The 8,736-nt window shown below is 60.2% G+C and overlaps 2 protein-coding genes across 2 annotated transcripts; both read left to right on the forward strand.

The window, feature by feature from the left end:
• Positions 1-268: 268 nt before the first annotated feature.
• LOC147913963 (uncharacterized) lies at positions 269-3,239 on the forward strand. The gene is given in 7 exon segments (XM_087447095.1): positions 269-278; positions 438-551; positions 697-1,008; positions 1,188-1,421; positions 2,430-2,876; positions 2,879-2,914; positions 2,917-3,239. Coding segments are annotated over 7 exon segments (1,338 nt in total). The 3' UTR covers positions 3,102-3,239.
• Positions 3,240-4,448: 1,209 nt separating this feature from the next.
• CCDC166 (coiled-coil domain containing 166) lies at positions 4,449-7,461 on the forward strand. Its single transcript, XM_004443070.3, has 2 exons — positions 4,449-5,306; positions 5,407-7,461. The coding sequence occupies exons 1-2, from the start codon at positions 4,866-4,868 to the stop codon at positions 6,220-6,222; spliced, it is 1,257 nt and encodes a 418-aa protein (XP_004443127.1). The 5' UTR covers positions 4,449-4,865; the 3' UTR covers positions 6,223-7,461.
• Positions 7,462-8,736: the final 1,275 nt, after the last annotated feature.

The following is an 8,736-nucleotide window of genomic DNA, read 5'->3' on the forward strand; positions in this document are numbered from 1 at the left end:
TGAAGGCTGTCACAGTCCATGTGCGTGGGCCACGCCCCTCCCCGTGTGTCACAATCCATGTGCGTGGGCCCCACCCCACCTTGCCCTTCAGTGTTGAAGTCTGAGTAGCTATCACAGCCGTGTCCCGATCTGTGTCACAGTGGTCGCCCACTGCCCACCCTGTCTCATGCACGGCCTCCCCCACCCTGCTGGAGTGGACCTGGTGTGCTCGTCCAGCACCTGGGTCTCTGAGGTCGTCCTCTCCTCTCTCCTGCTCCCCGCATGGGCTATGGACTCAGGTACCCCAGGTCACTCCAGGCACCTACCAGGCCACTCCCAGGAGGGCACATTCGGGTTGTAGATGTGGTTGTCTCTGAGACTGTGCGTTCAGACTCAGAAACAAGGGTCCCCAGGAGGCGTGTCCCCTGGCTGGGCACCCCCTCATGGCTGTCTCTCAGGGGCATCTCTGAGCCAGCCTGTGGAGGTGGGTGCAGGCATCGCCATTGGGGCCTGCGTGGGGCTCTGGACTCTGGGCATCCTTCTGTTTGTCATCCTCTTCCTCACAAACAGAGGTAGGTGAGCACCCCAGGGAGGGGGCATGCAGGTCGAGCTGGACCATACCCCAAGCTGCCCGGGCCTGACCCCTCAGCAGGGAGAGAACTAGGGAGCCAAGCCCCCAGGCCCTGGGCTCCAGCGAGTCCCTCTGAAGCTCGTTAGCCTGCCCTGAAGCTGGGACCCCACTGACCCAGAGCAGGCCAGAGACCTGGGTCACCAGGGCAGCATCACCACGGAGCCCCACCCCTCCATACACGCACCCCAAGGCTCCCGCTGGCTCTGGCCTGTCTTTGCTCCTGGGAAGTGGGTGGCAGTGCAGCTGTGGCCCTCACTGCACCGTGTGTCTGGGGAGGGCAGAGCGCTTCCTCCAGGGGCAGCCATGGCTGTGGGAGCTGACGCACATCGTGGCCTGGATCTGGGCGTTCCACCTGGGGCTGACCGTGAGCCTGGTGTGGGTCTGGCATCGGTTCCGAGGTACCCGGGTGTGGAGGGGAAGCCACTTGAGGAAGGGTCGTTGCCTGAACACCCGGCCCAGAGCCAGCTCAGGTGGTGTAGGGGCGAGGGGGCTGCAGCACACAAGGTGGAATATGGGGAGGGGGTTGGACTCGGGTCCTGCCCAGGGCCCAGAGAACAGCCAGGCCTGGGGTCTCCAGGGCTTGACCCCAGCCAGATGACACACTGGATAGACAGGCTCTCCTGGACCTCACTCACGTTCCTGCCTGTCGTCCCCTTTGCCATGGTGATCGCCATCAGCGCTGTGCTTCTGATCAAGGGACAAGGTACTGGGGTGGGGCTGGGGCATCCCTACCACCAGGCCCCCCAGGTCCCTTCATCTGACCACTGCTCAGCATCTTGCCACCCCTGTGGGTCTCAGGCTCCCGCCCAGGGCTGAGCTCCAAGGACAGGGTCTCTGGCATCACCTGAGCCCACCCCCAACTCCTCAGGTCCAGTTGGCCTTGGCAGGTGGAAGGGTCGTGGGCACTGGCCACGTGCTAGCCTCAGGCTGCCGTGGAGTGGGATTAAATAAAGGTGCCTGGCTCTGTCCCTTGCCCTAGGGCACAGGGCAGGGATGGGGAGAGGACTTGGCAAGAGGCAGTGGACACAGTGGGAAGAGCTCACCAAGGTCCAAGTCACAGCCCCAGTGCTGTCAGGGGTCCTTGACAAGTCACTCCGTGCCTCAGTTTCTCCATCTGTGAAGTGAGAGCAGAGGCTGCTGGAAGTGCTCACCCCAGGGTTAGGCACACAGCCTCAACCCACTGGCTACTCCTGAGGAGGGGAGTTCACCCCAAGTCTCAGGAGCTGAGTAGGGAGGGTGTCCAGGGCAGAAGGAACAGCAAGACAGGGGCAGGCGGGTGGGCCCTCTGGAAGCTTGGGGGGCCGCTGCTGAGTGGCCTGAGGAGTGGTGTGAGCAGCATCCCAGAACAGGCCAGACAGAACATTCTGCTGCAGCCTTCAGGGTCCACGCAGGCCCCCAGCAGAGAGCACTAGTTGGGGGAGTGGGGGGACTAGCCGTGATACGGGGGTGGGGGAGGGGCAGCCTTGGCAGAAGCTGAGCAGATTGCCTGCGCCCCTTCTTCCCAGTAACTTTCCAGCTCAGTGTCCCGGCCAAAAGGTGAGTGACCTCCCAGACCCTCCCCAGTCGGACTCTGAGGGAGATGTAGTCTTGGCGCCTTGTGGGACTAAGACTGTCCCCCCCATTCACGGAGGGAGGGGTGAAGGACCCCAAGGGCGGGGAGAAATGTGGCAGGTAGCGCCTGGCCTTGAATCTGGGCCTGCGGAGATGAGTTCTGTCTCTCGTGGTACCTGGCGGACACCAGAGACACCCCTTCCCCAACAACCGAGAGAAAGGCCCCCGGGGGTACGAGGGGGGGGGTTGCATCTCAGCCCGCCTCCAGGCCCGGCGGCCTCCTCTTCCCCGGGAGAAAGGCTGCTCCTGGAATCACCCCCGCTCCCGAGGCCTGCGGCGCGGGCAGCCCGAAGCGGCAGGAGACAAGGTCCCCCCTCCTGCCCTAATCGCCGCGGGTCAGAGGCGAAGCCCAGCACCCGCCGCCAGGACTCCGGTGGGGAGGGCTGGGAGAGACGCTTCCGGCTGGGCAGCGGGGGAGGGGAGTGGGTGGGGCGGGCCGGGGAGCGGAGCCGGGGCTGGGCGGGGCTCGAAGGTGGGCGGGGGGGATCCGGGCCGGGGGCGGGGCTTACCACGGGCTCCCCGAACTATTCCACCGAGACTGCAGAATTGGGAATTGCAGAATTGGGAACAAGCAAGTCTCGAGGGAGCTGGAGACAGAGGAGAACGAAAGGCTTGGCAGACTCCTCCTGGAAGGAGGCATTTATGAGCTTTAAAGCGACACAACTCACCGAGAAATCCGGGAGGCTGGGACGACTTAAAAACCTCCGCCCATCGAGTGCCTCACCTCGCAACAGAAATTAAAAGGCCGAGGTCGACCCAGACACTCCCGCGACAGATGCGTGCGGCTCAGGAGCCCGGGAGGGGCTGGGGCGGCCTGGAGCCGCGGGCTGGCCTGGGAGGGCACCGGGTCCGAGGCTGCGGAGGACCAGACCGGGCGTGAGAGCAGACTCCGCCTCTCGCAGTCTCGGTTTCGTAATCTGTCAAATGGGGACAGTGGCCCCAGGCGGGCCCCGAGAGTGGCGAAGTGGAGAGCGCTGGGGGCAGAGGGACCCTGGTATGTAGATGCCAGGCCCTGGAGAGAGACTAGAAGAAAACATCCCAATGGGCTTGGCGGAGCCCCCAGTGCAGGGTCTCCTGATTTTTTCCCCTGGTTCTACTTGGTCTTTTCCCAATTTTCTGTAAGAAGTCAAGCACCAATTTCATATTAGAAGCCAATATCATTTAAGGCTAACATTCAGATGCTGTTTTAAGAGTTTATGAATCAACGTTTCTTTAAAATTTTAATGTTAAAACAGAGATTCTGCATCGTCTCGAATATTTTGACATTTTATTTTTACTTATAAAATACATTTTTTACAAAGAAGAAACTGCCTCAATTGTGTCCCTAATTTTAAGAGGCTCTGCCATACCTTTCATGCAGGTGTAGCTAACTAGACAGAGCCAGTCCGACGATATCAGTGAATTACTGCGGCTCTGAAATCAACCTCCTAAAATGGTGTTCAACACAAGCCTTCCTACCAACATGGTTTCTTTCCTAAACCGTGCTCCTCACACAGTTACAAGTCAACAATCCTTGAATCTGTCCATATCAGAGCAAATGTGGACAGACCTGGACCAATGATGACAGGACCAAAATAGGTGTACCTGTAAGTTCATGTCAAAGGCTGTCTGGCCGCGCCTCCTCCCGAGGCATCTAACGGAACGGGAGGCTGGGCCCGCTGGCTGCTGGACTCTGAATGCGCCGCTCACATATCTAGCCAAGACTGAATTAAATGAGGGGTTTATGATGATGTTTCCACAATGTCAACAGCAAAAAGAGCAACAGCCAAATCCCTGACAGAGCTCCTGCCACTCCAGCCACGCCGCCCACTGGGAAGGGACGCCGACCAAGTGCCGTTCGGTGGGATGAGCTGAACAGGTGCCACACGTGTGGCCTTAGGAATCCTAGAGAGAAACACACTGGACGACGGACGGCATCCGAATGGACTCGATCTTCCCAGTAACCCTAACTCCCGTGGAGGCCTCCAGAAGGAGGGAAAGGAATCATGAAGTGCTTCGAGGAAAACTAGGGTCTCCGGAGAGATGAAATGCTGTGGGGAAGCTCTGTCTGGACAAGATAGAGGGAGATTTCACACGTGTGTGTTGGGAAGGTGGAGCTTGCTCAAGGCTGGAGGCCAGGACTGGGCGAAGCCTCTTCTCCTATGGGGCGACGGGGTTAAGAGGCCATCGGTGGACAGACGGCAAAGCGCCCCAGCCTGGCACGTGGAGACTGAGGGCTACTGCGGCTGCTGCTGAGTCTGTTAGGTTCGGAGGCAAGTCCAGCGTCCTCCGACAGGACGTCACGCACCGACTTCCGGAGGGGGTGTGGGGCCGTCGCCCAAGCAACTGGGTAGAAGTGGGGGAGAGCAACTAAGTTCTCTCTCCATGGAGACTGAGCCGGCTGAACATCAACACGACTCACGGTGGGCGCGCCCCGACGGACGGCCAAGGTCCGGAAGGAGCCCATGAGTAAAGGTTGGCGACCATGCCCTGACCCCACGTTGACCCCATAACCCTGATTCTGCCTCCCCTAACCTCGTGAACCTGAGACGCGTCCCGCCCCGCTAGAATATTCAGGCTGAGGGACCGGAAGGGTTGAGCTGGAGGAGCGGGCTGGGGGCGGTGCCCTCACGCGTCCGCGTGCCCCAGACCCCGATCCCAACCCATGGCGCCCAAGAAGAAGCGCGGGCTGAGCGCAGGGCGCCAGCCAGGTGCGGCGAGAGAGGGCGCCGAGGCGCCACTGTCGGAGCGCGCGCAGTATCTGCAGCGTGAGTACAAGCTGCTCTCAGAGCAGCTGGACGCCTGCGATCAGCGCGTGGACCAGGTGCTACAGGAGAACGCCTTCCTCGACCGCGAGGCGCTGCGCCTGCGCGAGGAGAACCGGCTCTACGCCAGCTACATGAGCGCGCACGCGCAGCGCTGCGCCAAAGCTATCGTCCGGCTGCAGGAGCAGAACCGCGTGGACCTGACGCAGATCGACTGGCAGCGAGCCGAGCTGGCGTCGCACTACAGTGGGCGAGAGGACGGGGTGCGCGCGCAGCTGCTGGAGATGGAGGCGCGCGCGGCGCAGATAGCGCGGCAGGTGCAGGAGCTGCAGCCCTACAAGGCCAGTGCGCGCGCGCCCACGGGCCGACCGGGAGGGCGCCGGGTGCCGGGCGGGGTGGGCGCACGCCGCGTCCCGGACCTGACCCGCGCCCCCGCCGCAGGAGCTGCAGCTGGAGCAGCTGGCCCGGATCCGGGCGCTGGAGCGCGAGCTGCTGCACAAGCGCGTGGAGCACACGCAGTTGCTCCACTGCGTGAAGCGGCGCTTCATCGAGGACAAGGCGGCCTTCGAGCGTGAGGCTCGCCAGCGCGTGCAGTCCCTGGCACGGCGCGCTGAGAGGGAGGCAGCGCGCGCGCTCATCGCGCACACGCAGACCATCAAGGCGGACAACGGGCGCCTGCGGCAGGAGCTGCTGCGGCTGCTCAGCCGGGCCCAGCTGCTGCATGAAACGCGGCGCCAGCTGCTGGAGCAGCGTGAGCACCTGCGGCGCGAGCACGAGGACACGCGGGGCCTGGCGCGCGTGCATGGCTGGCTGCGCCGGGGCCCCGAAGGCCCGCCGCTATGGCAACCTCCTCCGCTCGCCTCGCGCCGCGAGTCCTTCGCCTCCTCCCCAAGCCTGTCGCGCGCAGCCTCGCGGCCCCCTTCGAACACAGCCTCCCAGGCCCCGTCACTGCTCTCGACGCGCGCAGCTTCCCGGCCCCCGTCAAACGCAGCCTCCCGGGCCCCGTCACTGCTCTCGACGCGCACGGCCTCTCGGGTCCTGTCAGCGATCTTGTCGCGTATGGGCTCCAGGGTCCCATCCCAGGCCCCATCGCACACGGGCTCCCGGGTCCCGTCCTTGACCCTGTCCCGCCCAGGTTCCTGGGTTTCTTCGCGGTCCTCATTGCGTGCGGCGTCACAGAACACCACCCCCTCTGCCAAGTCGGTGCCTGGATTGGGCTCTTCCCATCCCGCAGTCGAAGAGGACCATGAACACTGACGCTGCAGCGGAAGCCGCCGCGGGAGAGCCTGAGCCTGCCGGGAGGAAGGCCAGGGAGTGGGGGGAGACGAGTGCGCAGGACGCGTACTTGGTGAGTGCCATTGTTAATAAAGGTGCGACACACACACCCCCACGCCGCACTGGCACCGCCTGCTTCGCTGCTTCAGCATCTCCGGCTGGTGCAGGGGCCACTCATTCCAGCTTCCAGTTTCCAAGCTGCAAGGTAGCTTGATCGCCCATCGCCCTGTGTGTCTGCTGGGATTCAGCACCCCTCCACTCCACGGCTGACCTCGGGCTGCCGGAGCAGAAGGAGTCGGCCACACCAGCGTCCTGCCCTCGAGGGCTGACAGACTGGTGGCAGGGACGGACATCGCAGGCGTGGACAGATGGTGTGAGAGTAGGAAAGGAGTCTGGCGGGCCAGGCAGGAGCTGGGCAAACTGCCCGTTGTGTCCGGGAGGGCCAGCGTGGTGCAGGCTGCGGTCAGGAGGGCCTTCCAGAGGGGCGTGAGCTTTGTCCCAGCGCCACGGGGAGCCACGGGAGGTTTTATGTTTAACCTATGGGGGGTTTTTTGGTAATTTTTTATTTTAATGTAATTTCCAACTTAGAGAAAAGTTGGAAGAATAGTGCAGGAAAGTCCCATATGCATTGATCCAGATTCACCAGCAGCTTGCGTTCTGTCCCGTTGAGGGGAGGTGTGTGTGTCTGTGCGTTTTTTTCCCTGAACCCATTTCAGAGTAGGTTCAAGACATCGTGCCCCTTCATCTCTAAATCCTTTAGTGTTTCCTGAGCACAAGGGCATTCTACATTACCACAGTACCATGATCCAAATCAGGAAATTTAGCGTGGAGGAAAAAGTATTAGCTAATCCATAGCTCACATTAAAGTGTTGTCAGTTGTCCCAACAGCGTCCTTTGTGGCCACCCCCTCTGCCAGGGTCACGCATCGCATTCAGTTGTCAGTCCCAACGTGCACAGGACGGTTATTAAGATGTCCTTCAGTGTGGTTTGTACTCATCGAGGGCTGTGCTGGGGAGGTGGAGTGGCTTTTGGGGAGGCTAGGCCCCGCGCTCTCTCGACGGTGGCCGGAGGGGCGGAGACTTCATCCGGAGCGCAGAGGCGAGGTTGTTAAAAAACCCTGGGTCTCGGGACGCGAGAGCAGCGATGGAGGCTCGACCAACGAGACGGCCGCCGCTAGAGCGGCCGGCGCACTTCCGGTCGGGGCGGCGCGAGTTCCGGCGGGCTGGCGCGGGGCGCCGGAAGCGTGGGTTTGGGCGCGGACGGTGGGTGCTTTGTGGAGCGCTCTGCTCCCGCCGGGGTCGCGACGCTGGCGGCCCAAATGGGAGGGCACTGGAGGGAAGCGTTCAGATCACAGGTTCAAAACGGAGCTCCTGTTGGCCAGGGGTAGTGCGTGACACGGGTGACCCAAGAGAGAATGGGCAAAGCCCCTCACCCCGCTATGTTTGGCGTCCGAGTACACGTGACCCCGATGCCTTGAGCCCCTCCGTGAAAATTTAAATGTTCTGGTTGTGGGTTGGTAGTGCTCCTAGGGCCCTGGCAGCAGCAAACAAATTCTCTTGGAAGAGTTCAAACCCAGGTTGGGGAAAGTTCCCATAACCATTTCTCTTTGAAAGGGACGACAGGACCGGCCTGGTGGCCCAGCGGTTAAGTTTGCCGCTCTGCTTCCAAACCCCATGGCCCAGGGTTCACCGGTTCTGATCCCAGGTGCAGACCAACGCACTGCTTCTCAGGCCATGCTGTGGCCGTGTCCCATATCAAGTAGAGGAAGATGGGCATGGATGTTAGCCCAGGGCCAGTCTTCCTCAAAAAAATAAATAAATAAAAATAAAAGGAACAAGGGCTCCTTCGAGATTTGGGGAAGGAAACAGTACAAAATGAGTCTAGACATCTTGTGCTAGCATGGACAGCAGTAACAAAATGGAGTAACGTATGTCAAGGTTTCTGAAGTGGAGCTGGGAGGCCATTAGGGAAGTGGGGTGTATGCACGCACACCAGGGCTCTACCCAGATGGAATGTAACTTTTGAAGTGTGCTTCACTATTGTTGTCTAGACCTTTCAAGAAATATGTTTACTCTCATAGATAAGAACTTTCTGCCATATGGCCTTAGCAACCAGTCACATACAGCCAAGAAGCGACAGTTGGTACTGGCACCAATTGCAAGTCTTGGAAAACAACCCACATAATTTATCTCTTTTTGCCTGTATACACCCTTGTCTCCTTTGTCTTCCTCGCAGCCCATTTTGGGTTTCTACCTGAATCTGTGTCTCCAGAATTACAATTCTAATTGCCCAAATAAATATCTGCTATTTGAATTGTAGTGAATTTTTCTTCAGTCAACACCAGAAAGCAAGGTTTCTCCCAGATACAGACCTGTCAGAAAGTCCTGTCAGAAGGACAGGGTAGCAAAAGTGAAGGGCTCAGATTGGCCAGAAAGTCAACAATTGAAGCAATAAAAAGAATAGTGACTATACTGAATAGAAACACATCAAATATAT

Source organism: Ceratotherium simum, chromosome 23 (genome assembly GCF_057802395.1).
Source record: "Ceratotherium simum simum isolate JZ-2026a chromosome 23, ASM5780239v1, whole genome shotgun sequence".
In the NCBI taxonomy this organism is placed as follows: domain Eukaryota; kingdom Metazoa; phylum Chordata; class Mammalia; order Perissodactyla; family Rhinocerotidae; genus Ceratotherium; species Ceratotherium simum.